The sequence below is a fragment of the Salvelinus alpinus genome, chromosome 21 (genome assembly GCF_045679555.1).
Source record: "Salvelinus alpinus chromosome 21, SLU_Salpinus.1, whole genome shotgun sequence".
NCBI lineage: Eukaryota > Metazoa > Chordata > Actinopteri > Salmoniformes > Salmonidae > Salvelinus > Salvelinus alpinus.
Genome location: NC_092106.1, coordinates 14013638 through 14038053, shown reverse-complemented (window position 1 = coordinate 14038053; position 24416 = coordinate 14013638). Strand labels below are relative to the sequence as shown.

General features: G+C 42.4%; 1 protein-coding gene and 1 pseudogene across 2 annotated transcripts in view; one reads left to right on the top strand and one right to left on the bottom strand.

Moving 5' to 3' along the window:
• The first annotated feature begins 7489 nt into the window (after positions 1–7489).
• LOC139548553 (vitamin K-dependent protein S-like) lies at positions 7490–11536 on the top strand (annotated as a pseudogene).
• Positions 11537–14634: 3098 nt separating this feature from the next.
• The window catches only part of LOC139548550 (transmembrane protein 255B-like), a 64309-nt gene continuing 54527 nt past the window's right edge, over positions 14635–24416 (bottom strand). For both annotated transcript variants that reach the window (XM_071358274.1, XM_071358273.1), the window contains exons 6-9: positions 24201–24286; positions 19698–19857; positions 17168–17284; positions 14635–15101 (exon numbers count right to left, since the gene is read on the bottom strand). In XM_071358274.1, coding sequence (XP_071214375.1) covers positions 14955–15101; positions 17168–17284; positions 19698–19857; positions 24201–24286 — 510 coding nt within the window. In that variant the 3' untranslated portion in view covers positions 14635–14954. The remainder of the gene's footprint in view (positions 15102–17167; positions 17285–19697; positions 19858–24200; positions 24287–24416) is intronic.

Genomic DNA, 24416 nt, shown 5'->3' with positions numbered 1-24416 from the left:
TACGTTACTGAGTTTGGGTAATCCAGAAATGAGGTTACTGATTTTTGGACAGGTAACTAGTAACCTTAACGGATTACATTTGGAAAGTAACCTACCCAACCCTGCTAACACAGTTACTGTGAGTACACAAACACACATTACATTTACATTTAAGTCATTTAGCAGACGCTCTTATCCAGAGCGACACACACACACACACACACACACACACATACATACATACACACACAGGTTTTTTCCTCCATCATCTAATTAGTGCAGCAATTGTTAGAAATTGTTTGGTTACGTAAATGTCACTCTTGTTGGTTTAGCTAGCTTTCCTATCATCACAATTTTTGCCTATATGAACAGTATTCTTGTGTTGTTTCAACCCCATAGCCATCACCGGAATGCTACTCTTTTGTCCAGATCCTCACATCTCCTCTACACTACACTAGGAAGAGCTCTGTGGGGAATGTCCCCATTCTGGACTACAAGGTCACAGAGTTGACCAGGTAGACTATAGGGATCATGACGGCTATGAAAAGCCAACTGAGATTTATTCCTGATTATTATTTGACCATGCTTGTCATTTATGAACATTTTGAAAATCTTGGCTCTCTCTAATTTTCTCCTTCTCTCTTTCTTTCTCTCGGAGGACCTGGGCCCTAGGACCATGCGTCGGGACTGCCGCCCGTGGTGACTCCTTGCTGTCCCCAGTCCGCCTGGCCTTGCTGCTATTCCAGTTTCAGCTGTTCTGCCTGCGGTTATGGAACCGCCACCTGTCCCAGACCTGTTGTTTTTCAACTCTTGATGATCGGCTATGAAAAGCCAACTGAAAATTATTCATGATTATTATTTGACCATGCTTGTCACTTATGAACATTTTTGAACATCTTGGCATAGTTCTGTTATAATCTCCACCCGGCACAGCCAGAAGAGGACTGGCCACCCCTCATAGCCTGGTTCCTCTCTAGGTTTCTTCCTAGGTTTTGGCCTTTCTAGGGAGTTTTTCCTAGCCACCGTGCTTCTACACCTGCATTACTAGCTGTTTGGGGTTTTAGGCTGGGTGTCTGTACAGCACTTCGAGATATTAGCTGATGTACGAAGGGCTATATAAAATAAAATTGATTGATTGATGACACCACTGAGCACTCCCCTTTCAGAACATTTAACCAACCGGGGCACATCCGGCTGAACCACACTGACTGTACCAGGTCCCACCTAGTCTCTCATTTATATACACTGAGTGTCCAAAACATTAAGAACACCTTAACACAATCCATGTCTCAAGGCTTAAAAATCCTTCTTTAACCTGTCTCCTCCCTTTCATCTACACTGATTGAAGTGGATTTAACAAGTTACATGAATAAGGGATCATAGCTTTCACATGGATTCACCTGGTCAATCTATGTCTTGGAAAGAGCAGGTGTTCTTAATGTTTTGTGTATGCTCAATAAGAGCTGTTATGATAATGTCTGTGTTTTGACATGCCTGTCTATGTCTGTCCATCTGTAGCTTTGACTCTGAGTCTGGACCCGGAGGGGGTGATATTCTTTGGGGACATCGACAGGCAGCAGAACTACTTCCTGCTGGCGGTGGTCCATGGGAACCTGAGCGTCCAGATGAGCCACGGGGACGGACAGGTCCTCGTCACCTCAGGGCCCAAGATCGGTGATGGGGAGTGGAAAAAGGTGAGGTTCTGAACAGTACCCTCTAAATTACTTTGTGACAGTAGGCTATGTTATAACCATAACATAATTACCATGTGGAAAATGTACAGGTAACTGACAAAATAAGGGAAACACCAACATAAAGTGTCTTAATAGGGCGTAGGGCCATTATGACAGCTTCAATGCTCCTTGGCATAGATTCTACAAGTGTTTGGAACTCTATTGGAGGGATGTGACACCATTCTTCCACGAGAAATTCCATAATTTGGTGTTTTGTTGATCGTGGTGGAAACACTGTCTTTGGCTCGCTCCAGAATCTCCCATAAGTGTTCAATGATGAACGTGCATAAAGATGTCAGAATTCAAATATGACTTCATTGTTTTACCAATATGCAATGAGATTTTGAACTACGGCACACAATATTGTTCAATGTGCCAATAAATCAGCACAATCTACTTTTTTGTTTTTTCTAATTGCCGGCATCTTGAAGCTAAAATGGGGATCATGTTTACTGTGCTAATGAACACACAAGGAAAAAGAGTAATGGATAATGTACAGTCGTGGCCAAAAGTTTTGAGAATGACACAAATATTAACTTTCATAAAGTCCGCTGCCTCAGTGTCTTTAGATAGTTTTGTCAGATATTACTATGGAATACTGAAGGATAATTACAAGCATTTCATAAGTGTCAAAGGCTTTTATTGACAATTACATGAAGTTGATGCATAGAGTCAATATTTGCAGTGTTGACCCTTCTTTTTCAAGACCTCTGCAATCTGCCCCGGCATGCTGTCAATTAACTTCTGGGCCACATCCTGACTGATGGCAGCCCATTCTTGCATAATCAATGCTTGGAGTTTGTCAGAATTTGTGAGTTTTTGTTTGTCCACCAGCCTCTTGAGGATTGACCACAAGTTCTCAATGGGATTAAGGTCTGGGGAGTTTCCTGGCCATGGACCCAAAATATCGATGTTTTGTTCCCCGAGCCACTTAGTTATCACTTTTTCCTTATGGCAAGGTGCTCCATCATGCTGGAAAAGGCATTGTTCGTCACCAATCTGTTCCTGGATGGTTGGGAGAAGTTGCTCTCAGAGGATGTGTTCGTACCATTCTTTATTCATGGCTGTGTTCTTAGGCAAAATTGTGAGTGAGCCCACTCCCTTGGCTGAGAAGCAACCCCACGCATGAATGGTCTCAGGATGCGTTACTGTTGGCATGACACAGGACTGATGGTAGAGCTCACATTGTCTTCTCCGGACAAGCTTTTTTCCAGATGCCCCAAACAATCGGAAAGGGGATGCATCAGAGAAAATGACTTTACCCCAGTCCTCAGCAGTCCAATCCCTGTACCTTTTGCAGAATATCAGTCTGTCCCTGATGTTTTTCCTGGCAAGAAGTGGCTTCTTTGCTGCCCTTCTTGACACCAGGCCATCCTCCAAAAGTCTTCGCCTCACTGTGCGTGCAGATGCACTCACACCTGCCTGCTGCCATTCCTGAGCAAGCTCTGTACTGGTGGTGCCCTGATCCCGCAGCTGAATCAACTTTAGGAGATGGTCCTGGCACTTGCTGGACTTTCTTGGGCGCCCTGAAGCCTTCTTCACAACAATTGAACCGCTCTCCTTGAAGTTCTTGATGATCCGATAAATGGTTGATTTAGGTACAATCTTACTGGCAGCAATATCCTTGCCTGTGAAGCCCTTTTTGTGCAAAGCAATGATGACAGAACGTGTTTCCTTGCAGGTAACCATGATTGACAGAGGAAGAACAATGATTCCAAGCACCACCCTCCTTTTGAAGCTTCCAGTCTGTTATTGGAAGGCAATCAGCATGACAGAGTGATCTCCAGCCTTGTCCTCGTCAACACTCACACCTGTGTTAACGAGAGAATCACTGACATGATGTCAGCTGGTCCTTTTGTGGCAGTGCGGAAATGCAGTGGAAATGTTTTTTGGGGATTCAGTTAATTTGCATGGCAAAGAGGGACTTTGCAATTAATTGCAATTCATCTGATCACTCTTCATTACATTTTGGAGTATATGTAAATTCCCATCATACAAACTGAGGCAGCAAACTTTGTGAAAATGTATATTTGTGTCATTCTCAAAACTTTTGGCCACGACTGTACAGTATGAGATATTTGTGGTAAGTGCATGGGGGCCGTCATCTTTATGCACCTCTGCAATTGGGTTGAGATCTGGTGACTGAGACAGCCATGACATATGGTTGACATTGTTCTCATGCTCAAACCATTCGGTGACTGCTGGTGCCCTGTGGATGGAGGCACTGTCATGGTATGGTATAGCCATGGTATCCAAAATAATGCCCTGCCCAGCATTTTTATACGCAACCCTAAGCATGATGGGACATTAATTGCTTAATTAACTCAGGAACCACACCTGTGTGGAAGCAACTGCTTTCAATATACTTTGTATCCCTCATTTAGTCAAGTGTTTCCATTATTTTGTCAGTTACCTGTGATAGCCATGCAATAGCAATGTAATAACCATGTGGGCCATGTAATAACCATGTCAATACAATGTAATACCCACATGGGCTATGTATTAGTGATCCAATACCAATGTATTATCCAATGTAATGACCATGCAATAATAGTGTTGGTCTTGTAATAACCTAAGGGCCAGCGTAAAAGCCATGCCCACATATGACCCCTGAACTAATTGAAATCTTACCTCTACATTATGGATGCCGATTACAGTGATGAAACAGGAGGGAGCTGTGGCTGTACGCGTGGGCTCAGAGGCAGTCGTCACAGTTCAGCAGTCTGCTGAGCGCCACATGGCCGAGATAGGCAACGGCATCCTAAGAATCTCCATCGGAGACCTGGTCCCAGATAGACAAGTTTATTATTTTATTTTATGTCACCTTTATTTAACCAGGTAGGCCAGTTGAGAACAAGTTCTCATTTACAACTGCGACCTGGCCAAGATAAAGCAAAGCAGTGCGACAAAAACAACAACACAGAGTTACACATGGGATAAACAAACGTACAGTCAATAACACAATAGAAAAATCTGTATACAGTGTGTGCAAAGGAAGTAAGGAGGTAAGGCAATAAATAGGCCATAGTGGCGAAGTAGTTACCCTGGGGGTGAGTCTTGTTAACACCCACCTGACTGACAGGGAGCAGAATGGGAGGATGTGAGAGGACCCATGGGAAGGAATGTGTCTAGAGAGGGGTTAGGACCTAACAGGGACACAGCAAGGTTGCAGACAGGCTGGAGGTGGAGGTGAGAGATATTTAAGGTGTAGAAGGGGTAGTGCTAGCATGTTCTGAGAGGTTTTTGAAGGGAATTTGTGTCTGCACAGTAAAGGTTAGGACCTTTACATTCTGTGGTTAGGAGCAATAGTAATGAAACACAGGGTTGCAGATGGGGTGGGAGGGTGGTGGGACATTAAGAGAGAGCGTGAAGGGGTAGTGGTAAAACGTGAAGTGAGGTTTTTGGAGGAAAATGTGTGACTGCAGAGGACTTGGGAACAATGTTAGTAAGTGCACTGGGGTTGCATCACAAAATACACCCTATTCCCTGTGTAGTGTACTACATTTGACCTATAAATCAAATTAAATGTCACATGCGCTGAATCCACAGGTGTAGACCTTACCGTGAAATGCTTACTTAGAAGCCCTTAACTCCCGAGTGGCGCAGCGGTCTAAGGCACTGCATCTCAGTGCAAGAGGCGTCACTGCAGTCCCTGGTTCGAATCCAGCAGCATCACATCCAGCCGTGATTGGGAGTCCCATAGGGCGGCGCACAATTGGCCCAGCGTTGTCTGGGTTTGGCCGGGGTAGGCCCTCATTGTAAATAAGTATTTGTTTGAATCCAGGCTGCATCACATCCAGCTGTGATTGGGAGTCCCACAGGGTGGCGCACAATTGGCCCAGCGTTTGATTCGTTTAGTTGTTCAGCAGTCTAATGGCTTGGGGGTAGAAGCTGTTAAGGAGCCTTTTGGTCCTAGACTTGGCGCTCCAGTACAGCTTGCCTTGCAGTAGCAGAGAGAGCAGTCTGACTTGGGTGACTGGAGTCTTTGACAATGGAATAGCGTGCCATTTGGGACACAGCCTGGGTTGCAGAAGAAGAAGGGCATGGGGTGAAACATTGAAGGCTCGCTAGTGGGACACTAGCTACTATGCCCTCCTTAATTATTGCGACAGTCAAGCATTTTTCATATTTTTTGGCTCTATACAAAAGTCTAAATTGAGTGAATTGGACCATTTTCCTGTCCTGCCAAGCATTCAAAATGTAACGAGTACTTTTGGGTGTCAGGGAAAATATAAATAGGAAAGTACAGATACCCAAAAAGTACTTTAAAGTATATTTACTTAAGTACTTTACACCACTGACTGTCTGTGGAGATGGGAGTTAACCAGGGATCTGGCTGGTTCTCATAACATTAGGTTTGCTCATCTAATCCGTGTGCAATGATAACCACTGTGCTCTTTCAAACACTAATAATGATTTTCAGAGTTGGAACGCACAGCCTGAGCCAGTTCTCTGACACACCAACTTTCTCACCATGATAAGGACAACAAGATCAAAGCATAGCATATGGCTCAGTGTTCAACCACTCCTAAGAGAACATGAACTGTAGATTATATCACTTGAACACTATTTTATACCCCACACAAACAGCAATCCATGGTTAGGAGCAATAGTAATAAAACACAGGGTTGCAGATGGGGTGGGAGGATGGTGGGACATTAAGAGAGAGCGTGAAGGGGTAGTGGTAAAATGTGAAGTGAGGTTTTTGGAGGAAAATGTGTGACTGCAGAGGGCTTGGGAACAATGTTAAGGTCAACTACCCCTAAATGTTTCCAAGAACCTAAAATGTAGGTCCCCGAATATTTCCCTGTTAGGGTGCGTGGTCAGAAAAAAATCCTGTCCCTCGTCATGTGACGGGGAACTGAGGTGGCCTACCTAGAGGGTTAAAGCCAACAAAGCCGACTCCAGGAAAGTAGGACCCAGGGGCAATATGTACCCAGCACCTCTGCACCTTGGAATCCTGCAGGGTCCGCTCCAGGATGCTGGATTCCTGACTGACCCAGTCCCAGCTCCGCATGCAGCCATTCAAAAGAGGGTTCAGACAGACAGACAGACAGACAGACAGACAGACAGACAGACAGACAGACAGACAGACAGACAGACAGACAGACAGACAGACAGACAGACAGGCAGACAGACAGGCAGACAGGCAGGCAGGCAGGCAGGCAGGCAGGCAATTGTAAAGAAAAACAAGCCGCAAGTGATTGCCCTTCACTACATAGCGCTGTTCTTTCTTGTTTTTATTTTTCCATTTTAAAATAGTCTAATTCAGATTAAGAGGGACAGTGGGTTCATTCAAAGAACAGACACATGCTGTTTGTGTAGAGTATAAAATACAATGTTAAAATTATATGAACTGCAGTTCATGCTGTCTCAGGAGTGGTTGAACTCTGAGCTCTGCTTTGATCCTGTTGTTCTTACCATGGTGAGAAAGTTGGTGTGTCAGAGAACTGTCCCAGGCTGTGCAGTCCAGCTGTGAAAATCATTATTAGAGTTGACAAGAGCACAGTGGTTATCATTACACACAGATTAGAGAAGCAAATCTCACGTTATGAGAACCAGCCAGATCCCTGGTTAACTCCCATCTCCACAGAGAGTCTTACATTCTTTCATATAGTTAGTGTCCCACTAGCAAAGCTTCAACATTCCACCCCATGCCCTTCTTCTTCTGCAACCCTGGCTGTATCCCAAATGGCACCCTATTCCATTTATGGGTAAAAAGTAGGACACTACACAGGGAATAGGGTGTAATTTGTGATGCAACCCCAGTGTACTTATTAATATAAGTAATTTTTGGGGGACTGAAACAGTTCTGTTTGTCAACAATATCATTCCAAAATAAATGTTTGACTTAGAATTAGTTTCCAACGATTTTAGGTCATAGTTTTCATACTCCCATTCCATGCATCATTTTCTTCACAGGGCTTTACGTAGAGCCTGTATCTGAAATATTTATTTATTTATTTTATTTTATAGATTTTCAAATATGAGAACAAAAACGGAACAACCCCAACCCCTCATTCTCTCATCCATCCATCCCTACTTTCTGCCCTCCCATCCATCCCTCTCTCCAATCCATCCTCCCTTCCGCACTCTAATCTACCCTCCCTCCAATCCACCCACCAACCAAGGCATCATACAAAGGATATACTATTAAAGTATGGGGTGGCAGGTAGCAATCCCCGAGCTGACAAGGTAAAAATCTGTCGTTCTGCCCCTGAACAAGGCAGTTAACCTACTGTTCCTAGGCCGTCATTGAAAATATGAATTTGTTCTTAACTAACTTGACTAGTAAAATAAAGGTGTAAAAAAGTAAATGAAATAGGACAGAAACAAACAGAAAAACAGTCATAGAAACAAAAACAATGGAAAAAGTTCAATAAAAATTCTTATCAGCACAAATGGCCACTAGAACAGATATGACTGCTTACCAAACTATGAAAGACAGGCTCTCCACGTATTGTATTAATGGGGACCAGGCTAAGTCAAACTTATGTTGGGACCTTATGTTGGGACCCCCTAACCTTCCCCAGAGGCAGAGATGACATCACCTCCTTAACCCACTGCATAAAGGAGGGCGGCCCTTTGTGGTAGGTTAACTCCCATCTCATTTACATTTACCTCATTTAGCAGATGCTCTTATCCAGAGCGACTTGCAGGAGCAATTAAGGTTAAGTGCCTTGATCAAGGGCACATTGACAGATTTTCCACCTTGGCTGCTTAGGGATTTTAATCAGTGACCTTTCAATTACTAGCTCCACGCACTTAACCACCAGGCTCCCATACTGTAGCTACTGTCCCACGGCATTTCATTCTTGCCATTACTTCAATAACATCTGAAGTTTAAGTACTTGGATCAGGTGCTTTCCTTATTTGGTCACTAATGTAAAAAGCGTGACGACATTCAAAGGTCTGTAAAAGGAACACTGCATTGCTGTATGAACAAGAAAGTGCACCGGTTAGGGTGCAGAGTGATATGCATGTTATGTTTGTCTTTGTGTCTGCAGTGCTGCTGGGAAGCTCTTCAGCTGAGCCAGATGGTGCAGACTGGACTCTCTCTGTGGAGCTAGCTCTCAGAACGGTTTCAGCCAGAGGCTCTCTCTTCATCCTCGTAGACACTCAGAACGACTACATCCTCTCCTTGAAACTCAACCACCCTTCACAGGTAACACACCGGAACTATACAGCCTCACGGCCCAACTGATCTGGACCAGCTTTTTGTTACGTTATAGTCTCTATCTTCTCTCAATCCTTCACTATTACTGCTTTGGAAATGTTTATGATCTTGAAGAATGGCACAATGGCAAATCCTAACAAATGGCAAAGAGATGGCCAACACAAGCACACATACACACACACACACACACATACACAATACATGTAACCTTTATTTAACTAATTCTTATTTTACAATGACGGCCTACCCCGACCAGACCCTAACCCGGACCACGCTGGGCCAATTGTGTGCCGTCCTATGGGACTCCCAATCATGACCGGTTGTGACACAGCCTGGATACACATACAAACTCACGCGGGTCACTCAAACACACATGCACGCACGTCCACACCCACACACACATACACACAGCAGCAGGTCACAAAGAAGTCACACACACACACACACACTCCTGCCTCCATAGAGTCTGGGAACTGACTTGATTAGCCCAATGCTCACATGTTGTGATGTCATGCAAAATGCCAAGCATGAAGAGGTCAAACTCTCCGAAAGAGGCTTTGTTCAAATGATGTCAGTGTCAACATGCCATACTTTAAGATGATTTAACTCCTGGAAATCCCCCCACATATATACATGAACAGATCTGTGTTGGACTTCAACACACATTCTTTGTGCTGTGTGGAACAAACCCTGACTTTTACCTTTTACGTCTTTCTAAGGCAAGAACAGATGTGTTGCTGTTTCCTGTTGCAGATTGTTTTGTTGATACCGATTGTTGATCTGGCATTCGCTGTCTCTCTTTATGAAATTTGTATCCATTTGACAATGTGTTAACAATTTTTCTGGACCAACGGAGATCCTTTTTAAACCCAAACGAGCATTACCTCCAATCCCTATCCAAACACAGCCTTATGGGGTGATATAAAGCAAAAGCAATCTCTCCTGGGTAAGTTTGTATTCATCCATTGTTAGTGTTTCCTGTGCCCTAGGAACTGATGCTGCGTTTGAGGGGGACTCTATTCTAATTGCGCAGCTACCCCCAGGCCCTCTGCTCTGGTGAGAGTCAGTTCCTGCTGTTGCAGGTGAGGCCAGGCCAGCTGGCGATTGGCATGGGCGTAACCAAGGCAACCATGAAGTTGACAGATTGGGACTATGAGCTCCTGAAGAGGGTGTTGAGCCAACCAGGGAGCATGGTGTACCTGGGGGGTGGGCCAGGTGAGAATTGAGTCTCAAATGACACCCTTTTCCCTAGATAGTGTACTACTCTAGGCCAGATACTTTTCTCTTCCAATCCTATTCACACTGTCTTCCCACAACAACTGACCCTATTCCTCTTACTCTTTTACCATTCTACTCTTACACACTTAAGAAGGCCGCAAAGCCGAAACGTCTGTGTACGCTATCCCTGATGCAGTGAAATTAATCAAATCAAAAATGATGTAAGCTTTATGCAGCATATTTTTAAGTGTGGACCCATCACACCTTTTTACTATTCTACTCTTCCCACACTCTCTCACCCTCAACCTTTCCTCTTATTTTCAGCTCTCTCCTTCGTTTCACCTCATTCTTCTTTTTTCATTCTTTCTCACATACCATGTCCCAGAATCATTCTCTCTATATCCTCTCCATTTATTGTCCACTACTACTGTCCTCCCACTTTGCATAATTTCAACCCACATCTCCTCTCCATTATTTTCATCTCGCTATGTTCATCTCGCTATGTTCATCTCGCTATGTTCATCACCTCACAAATCAGATCAGCTCATTTTCCACGTTTCACCCCAGAATGACCATATGCTTCCTGGTCATGTGGTGACATATAACCAATTAAAAAAAGGATGACTACAGTACGTTCAGATGTCAAAATAAATATAAAGAAAGTGCATTCCTTCCTTCCTCCTTTAAATGATGATTGCAAGTTCTGCCCTACAGTACCTGTCCGGTCATGTCTCATCAGTGATTACTTCTAGGAAGGAAGGAAGGAAAGATGCACAACTCAGTTACTTGAACAGGGCCTCTCTTTGACCTTTGACTGTGTCCAGAGGGGGAGTCCAGCTTCCACGGCTGTCTCCAGGCCAAGCTCCAGGGTGTCAACGTCCACCTTGACCTGGCAGAGGTCAAACACAGGGATGTCCGCTCTCACAGCTGCCCTGCCGCCCTCGACATCCAAGATGGGAAGTGTAGCCGCTGTTAGACAGCACTGCTTATAAGACTAAATGAGACCACTTAAACCACTGTTTACTGTTTGGCCATTGTCTGTCTCTCAACGTTTTACTCTGTCCCATATGGCTATCTATGTAACGACTGTAACACATGTTACTGCAGAGTGCAGTAATATTGTATTTTCTAATAGTTGTAATTGTATTTGTATTGAAGCATCTTTGACATGTGAGGGATGTTCATTTGAAGAACAAGAGAAGGGATTGCATTTTCTTTGTGTAGATCGTTTTGTATAACTTTTTTGGCAAACTTTGGTACGTTACCAAAAAACCACAACATGGCCTCTTTCACTTTATTTGCTGCATATGTTTCTGTAATTTCCAGCAGAATTCCCCTCTGAGGTAAAGCTAAACGGTACAGCTGAATTACCATGTCCACTCTTGTTAAGTCTGTGCGAATGGCAATAAAGCATTTGCTGCTTTTTATAGCTATTTGAGTAGCATTGCATTTTTTACAGACGTGCTCAAATTGGTTGGTACCCTTACAGCTCATTGAAATTATGCTTATTTCCTCCTGAAAAGTGATGAATTTAAAAGTTATTTTATCATGTATACTTGCATGCTGTTGGTATGTCATAGAATAAAGCAAAGAAGCTGTGAAAAGAGATTAATTATTGCTTATTCCACAAAGACATTCTAAAATGGCCTGGACACATTTGTTGGTACCCCTTAGAAAATATAATAAATCACTGGAGTATAGTGATATTTCAAACGAATTAGTTTAATATAATTAGTATCACACACGTCTCCAATCTTGTAATCAGTCATTCAGCCTATTTAAATGGAGTAAAGTCGTCACTATGCTGTTTGGTATCATTGTGTGCACCACACTGAACATGAGCCAGAGAAAGCAAAGGAGAGATTTGTCTGAGGAGATCAGAAAGAAAATAATAGACAAGCATGGTAATGGTAAAGGCTACAAGACCATCTCCAAGCAGCTTGATGTTCCTGTGACAACAGTTGCAAATATTATTAACAAGTTTAAGGTCCATGGAACTGCAGCCAACCTCCCTGGGCGCGGCCGCAAGAGGAACATCGACCCCAGATTGAACAGAAGGATAGTGCGAATGGTAGAAAAATAACCAAGGATAGCTGCCAAAGAGATCCAAGGTGAAGGTACGTCAGTTTCTGATCGCACCATTCGTCGCTTTTTGAGTGAAAGTGGAAGAAGACCCAGGAGGACTCCACTTTTGAAAGAAAAACAAAGCCACTTTTGAAAGAAAACAAAGCCAGACAGGAATTTGCTAAAATGCATATTGACAAGCCACAATCCTTCTGGGAGAATGTCCTTTGGACAGATGAGTCAAAACTGGAGTTTTTTGGCAAGTCACATCCAGCTCTATGTTCACAGATGAAAAAATGAAGCTTTCAAAGAAAAGAACACCATACATACAGTGAAACATCGGTTAGGTTTTGGGGTTGCTTTGCTGCGCCTGGCACAGGGTGCCTTGAACCTGTGCAGGGCACAATAAAATCTCCAGAATGCCTTGATAGTCTTGAGAGAAACGTACTGCCCAGTGTCAGAAAGCTCTGTCTCAGTCGTAGGTCAATGGTCCTCCAACAGGATAATGTCCCAAAACGCACAGCTAAAAGCACCCAAGAATGGATGAGAACAAAACATTTCACTATTCTGAAGTGGCCTTCTGTGAGTCCTGATATGAATCCTATCAAACATCTATGGAAAGAGCAGAAACTTGCAGTCTGGAGAAGGCACCCATCAAACCTGAGACAGCTGGAGCAGTTTTCTCAGGAAGAGTGGGCCAAACTATCTGTTAACAGGCACAGAAGTCTCATTGAGAGCTACAGAAAACATTTGATTGCAATGATTGCCTCTAAAGGTTGTTCAACAAAATATTAGGGTAATGGTCCCATTTTTGTCCATGCCATTTTCATATGTTTTATTATGTACAATATTATGTTGAGTAAAAAATAAAAAGCAAAGTCTGATTTCTATTAAATATGGAATAAACAATGGTGGACCACTGTGTTATTATTTGACCCTGCTGGTCATCTATGAACATTTGAACATCTTGGCCATGTTCTGTTATAATCTCCACCCGGCACAGCCAGAAGAGGACTGGCCTGGTTCCTCTCTAGGTTTCTTCCTAGGTTCTGGCCTTTCTAGGGAGTTTTTCCTAGCCACCGTGCTTATACACCTGCATTGCTTGCTGTTTGGGGTTTTAGGCTGGGTTTCTGTACAGCACTTTGAGATATCAGCTGATGTAAGAAGGGCTTTATAAATACATTTGATTTGGATGCCAATTACTTTTGTCAGTTAAGTTATTTCAGAGAATTGTGCATTCTTGTTTTTTTGTGGAGGGGTACCAATACATTTGAGCACGTCTGTATATGTTGTAATTTCCCCCAAAGCTGTCCAGATGGTCAAAAAACATTGTATTCTTTCTCACACTAAGTTCCTGAACCATTTCTTAATGTACTGTACGGATGAGATGCGAGTTTTCTGTGTATTACCTTATACTGCCTATGAAACTAACTAAAGCAAGACAGAAGCGCCTGGGACAGAACAGTTACTCTATATTCTTCATTGACATGAGAGTGACATGAACACCAAAACACAAGGCGCTCATCTTTTAACCAGACAGAAGCTCTCACATCCAGTTGCAGACTTGGATTCAAATTTAAATCATTTCAAATGCTTTAGCTGAGCTTGATTGAGCTTGCCTGGCGCAATGGAACCAATAGAATAGTCGCAAAGGTGCAAAACCTGCCCACCTGGCACTCCAGACAGGCTAAATCAAACATGCAAAGTATTTGAAAGTAGTATTTGTATTTGAACCAAGGTTTTCACAGTTGCCTGAGAAAGGGAGGAGTCTAAACCAATGTTCTTGTGGTTTATTTTCGTACTGTGAAATTCTTTGAGCCCTGGTGAGGAAAGAGTTTTTTTTGTTAACTCTGCTATTTTATTTGGAAAGAAAAACCCCAGATAATTACTCCATCCATCTTCTGTCTTGTACATTTCCACAATTGTTTCATGTGGAATTGTGCAAGCAAATTACATTTGGATTTTGGGTTTATTGGTTTTTAGCCCTCACGAGTGGAAAGATGAATCTGTCTTTGCTCCTTAAAATAAAAGGTGTGTGTGTGTGAGTGAGTATGTCTGTCAAATGGAGGGGACATCTTGGGGAATTGTCTCAGCTCTGTACCTTGTGTTTCTGTAACCAGGGGAAGCACATTGCAAACAACAGGTCTAAAGAAGGAAGAAAAAACACACAGAAGTTTCAGTTTGTGAGGTATGCATTGTCTGGCTACAGGCTTGATACTTTCAGACACATCCCCCTCTATGCCTATTGGGCTCAAAGAAAGAACAAAGTTCTTATTACTTAATGAGTTTTGGGCCCTAATGAAATAAAGGTAAACAATGGTACGGCAATGAAGAGGCCAGGCAGGCAACATCAAGCAGCATCTCTAATGAATATGAGTGTCAGTGGGCATCACGGCTGAACCTAGAACAGAATGGCTGTCGGTGCATTAGTTAATTTAATCAGAAAAAAAGACTTAACTAACATGACTTGTTATTACTTTATTAGCAGATACAGTTGAGTTTAAGATGTAGTATAAAAAGTAAATTTATTTTGTCAAACCATACATTTCACAAAAGGTCTTAAATAATTAGCCTTTTCACTCGTTTGTAGAATGCACATCATAAGACCAGAAAAATGGACAAATAATTTGAAATAGCTCAACATATTTACATTTCATATACAGACATTTTACACCATACCCAACAACTATTCTAAATTAAACTCCAAAATACGGATCCCCCTGGATGTCTTGTGACTGTCATGTGACAAGTTGGCAACGGAACGCTGGAATAGGGAGGTTCATTCAGACAGAAAAGCTCTGTGGTTTGTAGGGCAGCAGGTTATAGAGCGGGGCGAAGGGAGGGGGGTTGGGGTCCGGACGGAGGGGTACTGATGGATCACTCTGGGGGAACTCCTTCCCCACCGCTGGGGCAAAGTATAAGGAGGCTCTCTGAAAGACAGAACAGAAAACACAAGCTTAGTTGGATTCAGCTCAACAGTATTGTTCCATTTGCTAATTTTTTCCATTTATAACTACACTCTACTTCTAGGTAAAGAATAGTTACAAAAATATTTAGAATTGAAAACCATGACCAGTTTGAGTGGATAAGCAAATAAACGTAATAGATGCCAAATAAATAGATGCCTATACAAACAAATCTTAATTTGAGGGAAAAACAATATTGTTCTATTTGTAACTACACTAAACTTGGAAATAATTACAAACAGCAGGCTTTGAACATCACCGCTTTGAATGGATAATGGATAAGAAAATAAAAAAGTTTAAAAGATTCCAAATAAAAAAATTGATTCCAAATGGAGGTAGGCCAAATGTTTCGCAGACAAGTTCTTGTTTTCTGGGGGTTTATTGGTTGTTGGATGCATGAACCTGGCATGATCTACTAGGGCTACTTGGTGCTTTCTGTCTTTCAAGCAGATTAGTAGTTGCAAAGCTGGGTTTTAATACAGAGGTTAAGGTAGACGGTGGGCAGAGGAGGAGAGAGCAGCAGGGCAATATGGGATGGTAGAGGGAGCTGAGTCCTCCCAGAACATCTGTGAGTTTCCATCCAATGTACAGTATCTCACCCCTTTCTCTCCCCTGGGGTTTTACAAGACCAATTACCAGTAATAGGACTACTTGAGCTCAAGACCGAAACAGAGGTTGCTGTTGAAATATAGTGCATTCGGAAAGTATTCAGACCCCTTCACTTTTTCCACATTTTGTTACGTTACAGCCTTATTCTAAAATGGATCAAATAAAATAAAAAGGGCTTGTAAGTAAGCATTTCACTATAAGGTGAAATACATCTGTTGTATTCGGCGCATGTGACAAATACAATTTGATATGCAGAGAAGAATGGGAGAAACTCCCCAAATACACCTGTGCCAATCTTGTAGCGTGATACCAAAGAAGACTCGAGGCTGTAATCACTGCCAAAGGTGCTTCAACAAAGTACTGATTAAAGGGTCTGGCGTGGAGATATTTGAGGTGTGTCCTTAAAACGTGCGCCAATGTGCCAATTTCAAGCAGCGCTACTGGTGATACTCAAGACTCACCAATAGCTGGTCTTAGCGGTAATGCAATTGGTTAAGTCAACAGACATTCCCGTTTTTTCTTTATATTGGACATTAAAAAAAAATCTGAATGGCCAGTGAGTGGCCAAGCCTTGACACACCCACAACTTGTTTATTTACCAAAACTTGCGCCACTGTTATCTACTGCGCCCATAATTCTGATTGTGAAAATAAAATAATTAAATCGGACACACCCCCAAACTTATAATGCTATTGCCAGATTTACCATTGCATTAGATGTATTAAAATAGAGCCCTGTATCTCCAAAAAGGAAACTTTTCATAAACTGATTTGTTAAATATATTTTCAGATCTATTACCATATAGTCACGGATATTCACAAGGTGTTTGGAGTGACTTTGATTGGTCTTAAAGTCATTAAACTTTCACTGCACATTTTTGTTTCTGTTTTCTTTACACACATTGAAAGTAGTCATTCGCTTGACTGCTTTCAATGTGTGTTAAAAAACAACATAACAAATCTAAAAGGTTACAAGGAGATACAATGTTTATCCAGAACGGCAATGATTTATTTCTGCTTCAGTCTTGGGCTTAATTGATCTAGTAAAATCATAGCAGAGAAATGGGTCAGATTCATTATATGGAAACAGCAAATGTGGGTCATGAGCCTGATCTGTGTGGGTAGGCAAGCAGGGTTAGGGTTAGGGATAGGGACACACTTATTACAGTAACTTCAACACTGAAGATTCAGTGGAAGCAGCAATTTTATCGTTGTGTTTTGCAATAAATAGGTTTATCATGCATTTCATGTGGATGTAGTTTTTTTACGTATTCAATATCTGTAAGAGATGTTTGCTTTGACACTTACCCAGTGGGTTTTGCTCTTATCTGTTCCAATATTAACAGGAGTGGAGGGTGTGAGCAAACAGAATTACGAGTGTGTGTGTGTGTGTGTGTGTGTGTGTGTGTGTATGTGACTGACCGGGTAGAGGTGTTGGTGTCCTTTGTTGGTGTTGTCCATCAGCAGGGGGGCAGTGGGGGAGGAAAGACATCCACCCTCTGAGAGATGAGATGACAACAGGGTCACTGAGCTGCTCCTCTGTCAAACACATACACAAAGAGAGACACACACAAACACATTTTGGAATGTTGTGAAATGTGTTGTGATCCTCTTGTGTGTATTCTGAAATACACACACAAACACACATTAAGGGTTGTGCTGGATATCTGAAATGATGTTGTTACCTGGTCTGGCATCAGCAGTCTGCCACATGGATGAACCCCGATCCCCCCCCCCCACCACCACCAACACAAACGCACAAACAAACGCTTGTTCACGCACACACACCCTGACACGCTGCTCATCAACCAGAAGTGGTGGGGAGAGAGAATTATAGCAATGCCGTGTTATTTGGATAAGACAGGAAGGGTTGGGGGATCCTGGGGTGGAAGGGAAGAGCTCAGATTTCCAAGAAACAAGTATGTCTGACGTTGATGTGTGTCTTCCTGGGCTATGCCCTGCTGTGTCTCCCAGCTCTATCGTGCCGCAACACAGAACATAAGCTCCTTCTTCTAATTCAATCAGGGCCGGTTAGCTGTTCTGGTTCTGCTGGGGACATTTAACATAGGATGATCGCCAGAGAGATATCTTTCTTTCTTCTTAAGTGAATCGTGACATTTCTAATCTGGATTGCCGGGAAACTAAAAGACCCACTTTTGTATTCGATTTGATCATCAGAAACGTATGAATATGTCTTTCCCAACCCCCATCCACTCCTTGCTCAGATATGATAGCAGACAGACCTGGGTTCAAAAACGATTTTAAATAATTGTAAATACTTGTTCTGTGCTTGATTGAGCTTGCCTGGCTTAATGGACCGATAAAATAGTTCCAAAACTGTAAACCCTGCACATCTGGCACTCCAGGCAGGCTAAAACCAACACTGACAGTATTTGGGCGATTTCATAGCAGAAGAACAATGATAGCAGAAGGTCTTGTAAAGTTTAACGGCTTCCCGGCCCACACCCCTACCGGCTCACACTGTTCCATCTTGACACCATATGTCCATAGGAGTCATCCTGATACATCATCTGGGAGATTGTCTGTAATTTGATACCTCTGCTACTCTCCACAACTCCTATCTCTTGCTGTGTTCGTCCTCAACAAAGGCTTCACCTCCACTCCTCTGGAACACGGTACACCTTGTATGGACTCACTGTACTCTACTGTATCAACACCAGTCTCATCAATAGCACTATAGGTGCAATCAAGCAACAGTTATGCAATTCGCCTCCACTCACTTAAAGGAACCCATACTCTAGATCCTTCATCGCTCGGGTCAAAAGTTGTGCACTATAATAGGGAATAGGGCTTCAAACACATATAGTGCACTTAAAGTGAGTTGTGTTTTCAGATCTCAGAGGTCTTATATTGGGATAAGTCCATGTCCCAGGTCATCTGTTCTGTAGATTCATCTTGATCAAATGGAAAAGATAAGCACTCTGGGCTCCCGAGTGGCGCAGCAGTCTAAGGCACTGCATCTCAGTGCTAGAGGCATCACTACAGACCATGGTTCGATTCCAGGCTGTATCACAACCGGCCGTGATTGGGAGTCCCATAGGACAGCACACAATTGGCCCAGCGTTGTCCGGGTTAAGCCGTCATTGGAAATAGGAATTTATTCTAACTGACTTGCCTAGTTAAATAAAGGTTAAATAAGATAAAAAATAAATAAATGTAACTTCCAGATTTGTTGTGCTTATGTTTTCCATTCATTTGAGGTTGAGGAGGCACATAGCTGGATCTACACAACCTGAAAACATCTGAGAAACTTTGAATTTGGAGTGTAATTTCCCTAAAATGTCCCTATAATGAATAACAGTATACCCTTGATTCAATCCGTAGAGCTGAAACCTGCGCTGCAGTGCGATAGAAAATGAAAGGCAATGTTCCCGCGGTCGGAGAGACTGCATTTATGGTAAACGCTTAATACAGTATGTCGGCTCAATCGAAAATTACCTTGTAATTTCAATCACGCTACAGCTCAGACCTTCAGCGCTACGAATTGAATCAAGTCCAATATTAACCTGTGAGCCCGAGGAATGTACCTATATAAATAACACGCCAAAGTATTTCAGAACCATGGACAGCTACAGTTAGCCAGTGCAGGAGAAAGGCGCTGATGGTTCAGCACCACGGCAGTGGAGAGCTCCACTACAGGTGGGCCGTGTCCCGCACCCAACACCGCTCATTACGAGCTGTTGCCACACACCTGTGGGCTACTGAAAAGAATGTTTGGAATGGGCAGGAGCAGGCCTGCAGGGCAAGAGAATGCCACCTGATTTGGATTATTTTTCCCAATCCCCTTTCCCCAGGTTTAATACAATATGGAATAAAACCTGGATATGATTTAACTGCAAGTACTGATTAAGACTCCTGATTGTACACCACAAACCTTTAAGCATTGCAAAAGTACAGTAGCGTGTAATTTTAGCCACAGCCTCGCTCTCACCTGGTCCTTGATGCTTCCCAGCACAGCGGTGGTCAGGATACCCAGGAAGAAGGCCACCAGGTTGAGGCTGGTCAGCACCCAGATCAACACGTACAGGGACAGCACGTCTCCGCAGCTCCGCACACCCACAAACTCATAGTAGTTGTTCATGTAGCCCCCACTACAAGACAGGACAACAGAACGTCACTAACAACAAATCCTATAACAATATTATTATATTTATGCTATTAATATGCCATTCATAGAATAACATGATGCTACTTTATAAAGCTATACTATTAGTATGAAATGATTTGGGCAGGACCAGGAGTTCTCGCCATTGTTTTTATTTAACCTTTATTTTGACAGGGAAGTCATACTGAGACTAGGGTCTCTTTTTCAGGTACGATATACAAAATTACAAAACATATTAAGAAAAAGACACATTTATCAACATTACTCTGAACGGACCAAGTGAGATCAGGGGCCTCGTTTATAAAAATGTTCTTAGATTTATACTCAAAGTTAGTCGTAAGATCATTTCCGACAGTGTGCTTACGTTGGATTCATAAAACATACTGAGCATAAAAAAACGTGCTTACGCAGCTTCTAAGAAGCCCATTTGTAACTTACGCACCTGTGATCTATACATTTCAAATTAACTTAGAATTGACGGCACCTGAACGTGCCTTACAATCAGCGATTTCCCCTTATAGAATGCTAGCACAAAAGAGGGTTTAGTCAGGAATAGCCATGGACCAAAAGAGAAAAGCTAACTTTTTGGAAGACGAGATCACGGCGATGGTAGAGGAGATTGAAGACAGGCAACACGTATTATTCGGTGGACTAAATAGTGAGTTGACAAACAAAGCCAAACAGGTAGCTTGGGAGGGTGACGCCGCTGCAGTGAACGAGGTGGGGCAGCAAGACAGAACTGTGGCTGATGTGAAAAAGAAATGGTTTGACCTTAAACTGCAAGGGAAAAAAATAATAGCCCTACATAACCAGCAGGAAAATCACTTACGTCAAGTCTAGACTTTGCATAGAGATAAGATCATTTCCACGTCAAAGTGAGGTTTTATAAATAACTACTTATATGTGGTTTTCTGCATAAGTCATACTTAAGATCAAAATTGATTGTAATTCCGTTTTATAAATGAGGCCTCAGAGCATCTCATTTCAGAGAGTTCTGTAAGTTGTTCCACATAAAGGGCACAACAAAAACTAAAATCAGCTTTCCCCAACTCTGTGGAGACCGAAAGGGCCTCCAGTGTTATTCAAGCCTGAGACCGAGTTTGGTAATTTGTAAGTCTAAATTGAATTAATTATGATAGATACATAAGAAGTTTCTGCATGAGTGCTTTGTAGATAAACACATGAAAATGTTGCTCTCTCCTTACATACAAAGAGGCCCAACTAGTGCTGTTACTGTGACATATTACCGCCACACTGGCGTTCACGAGTCATGACGGCAGTCAAATTCCATGTGACCGTTTAGTCACGGTAATTAGGCTTCTCCAAGCTCTGATGCTGCTGATGGTCATTAGTGGCCTACCAAACTTGCTAACTGCTACCAAACTTGCTAACTGGACTCTATTGTCCCTCTAATCACTCTGACATCAATGCAAATGTAATTGAAAATCTAATCACACTTCACGAGAGCCCATGAGCTCATGTTGCGCAACATTTCTATAGGCTATGCAATTGCGTGAGAAAACAGAGTGATGGCCTCTATTAAAAAGAGGTGGATCCCATGAGCTTTCTATAGGCTTAGTATATTTATTTCTCAACTTCCTAATATTAAACAAATTGCTTCTCTTTACAACAGGGGTATAGTCTACCTGGTTGGAATGAAAATGAACCACGGGAAAAGCGTCCTCCATTCGCTATTTAAGTGCATAGATGACATGTATTTTTGCCTCTGCCCCTGTTTCGAGACAGGTGCATAGTAATGGCCCATTCTAAATCAAAAGAAATTTTACACATATATTATTTAGGATATGTAAATACAAGATTAAATCAAGAACAGTCTGATGGGTGACAATATTAGCCTATCACTTGTGAATGATGCCCAGCTAGTGTGCAGTAAGGCAAGAAACAACGCAGGCCTTTTTTTAGCAATTTTTTCAAATCACACCTCACACACCTCATGTAGTCTAGCCCATAGGCCTATATGTTTTTATAAGGTTTGTATCGCAGCTAAAGTGGCCAAATAACTTCTTAACATTAAGCACATTAATCCGGTTTACAACGGGTGTAGAGCCTAACTGGCATACTTAAGCAGCGTGTGAGTTTCAAGTTTGGGGAAGTTCATTTTCACCATAAAAATGCACCTTTATAATAAACGCATTACATGCATAGTCGCATTTGCAGTCACTTTTGAGAATGGTGTTTTCCCACTAATTGATTGCATTTTGGAACATTGGCGTTTATAGCCTACTGCCATGTGCACATTGCTGCGCTAATAATGTGAAGGAATAGACTAATAGTTTATCAACATTTTAAGCTAAACGTTCTGATCATTTCTCACTTTTTTTTAATGCTAGTGGTTGTATTCATTTGGGATCTATCGCATCCCACAACTGTCCCAGACTATGTTTGGAATATTTATTTAGGAATAGGTAAACGTTTGCACTATTGGGATAGTAGATCTCCTGACATGTCAATGATGTGTCGTGAAACAGTGTTGTTTGATGAAGGCATTGTCTGTATAGTTTTTTTGTCCTTTTCCCCCAGCATTGTCCCAGCCATATCCGTGGCATCAGGAAGAATTAAGTCCTCCACAATAGTACGGGGCTTGCCTGTCCTAGCCACTCGGTAGCTCACCATATTAGAAGCTTCTAGCACATTCTTATTAATGGTATTGGTTGCTTTTATACATGTTTTACTACTCGAAAGTCGTCTTAATTCTTGCTCCAAAAACTCCCGTGGCTTATTTTTCAAATTGGCATGTTTTGTTTCTAAATGTCTGCGCAAGAGTGAAGGTTTCATCGAGCTGTGAGATAGTACTTTTGCACATATAACACACTGTGGCTGAGGAAAGGCACTACTCCCAATATACACTACCATTCAAAAGTTTGGGGTCACTTAAAGAAAAGCAAATTTTTTGTCCATTAAAATAACAGAAAATTTATCAGAAATACAGTGTAGACATTGTTAATGTTGTAAATCACTATTGTAGCTGGAAACTGCAGATTTTTTATGGAATATCTACAAAGGCGTACAGAGGCCCATCATCAGCAACCATCACTCCTGTGTTCCAATGCCACGCTGTGTTAGCTAATCCAAGTTTACCATTTTAAAAGGCTAATTGATCATTAGAAAACCCTTTTGCAATTATGTTAGCACAGCTGAAAACTGTTGTTCTGAATTGAGTGGTAACGGAAAAGGTTAAAGAAGCAAAAAAACTGTCCTTCATTAGACTAGTTGAGTATCTGGAGCATCAGCATTTGTGGGTTCGACTACAGGCTCAAAATGGACAGAAACAAAGAGCTTTCTTCTGAAACTTGTCAGTCTATTCTTGTTCTGGGAAATGAAGGCTATTCCATGCGAGAAAGAGTAGTACAACGATGTGCACTACTCTCTTCACAGAACAGCGCAAACTGTCTCTAACCAGAATAGAAAGAGTGGGAGGCCCCGGTGCACAACTGAGCAAGAGGACAAGTACATTAGAGTGTCTAGTTTGAGAAACAGACGCCTCACAAGTCCTCAACTGGCAGCTTCATTAAATAGTACCCGCAAAACACCAGTCTCAACGTCAACAGTGATTAGGCGACTCCGGGATGCTGGCCTGCTGGGGACAATAAAAGGCCACTCTTAAATGTGCAGTTTTGTCACACAACACAATGCCACAGATGTCTACATTTTGAGGGAGCCTGCAATTGGTATTCTGACTGCAGGAATGTCCACGGCAGAGAAAGCAGAGGACTTTCTCACTGTATGGATCCTGCCTGCACATACACTATACGAGCCGGAGATTACCAACTTGGTGCTGTAGAAGCAAGCAGTAAATTGCAGAGCAGTGACCCAAAACACCGGTCAACAAGTTAAAGAAAGACAGGTAGTAGGAGCATTCGCTTACCAACGCGCAGCGTGGTGTGAATGAGCGTGGAGTGAAGGAGCAGCGAATGATGGCTCATGAGGGCAGTGGGAAGTGAGATGAGTTGGTCTGTACACCATTTGACCTGGCTAGGAAACCCTCAGCGCTAGTTTGAGCCTACTTCAGCTTAAATAGGGCACAATCACTCCATACCTTATCATCGTGATAGCTAATGTGTGAAGAGCATTCTGGCACAAAATGCCTTCCAAGCATCACACAGGTGGGTGGGTTCTACACATTGCTGATGTGAGGGGTGAGTTACCACATATACTGTATATAAAGTTATTTTTGTTAGATTATTAAAGTTAGTTAGATTATTACCGGTTGGATCTGCGGCTTATCAGACTTGCTTTCAATGAGAAATCTGTTGGGTCATACACAAAGCTACATGATGGATCTTTAATGTATGTGCATCTTTGACTCACTTGGCACAGTCATAAAGGTCACAGCAGTAGCAGGTCCCACTGCGTACCTTCATAGTACATGACTCCGTGAGACCCTGGCACGGCACCTGCAAGAGGAGGCATACACTCTAATCAACAGTATTGAGTGACAGGTACAGTACAAGCAGAGATTAGTCAAAGGTGATAGACCCCTCCCTTAAAATGTATTTTCCCCCTGCCAGACAGTAAGTACTACAC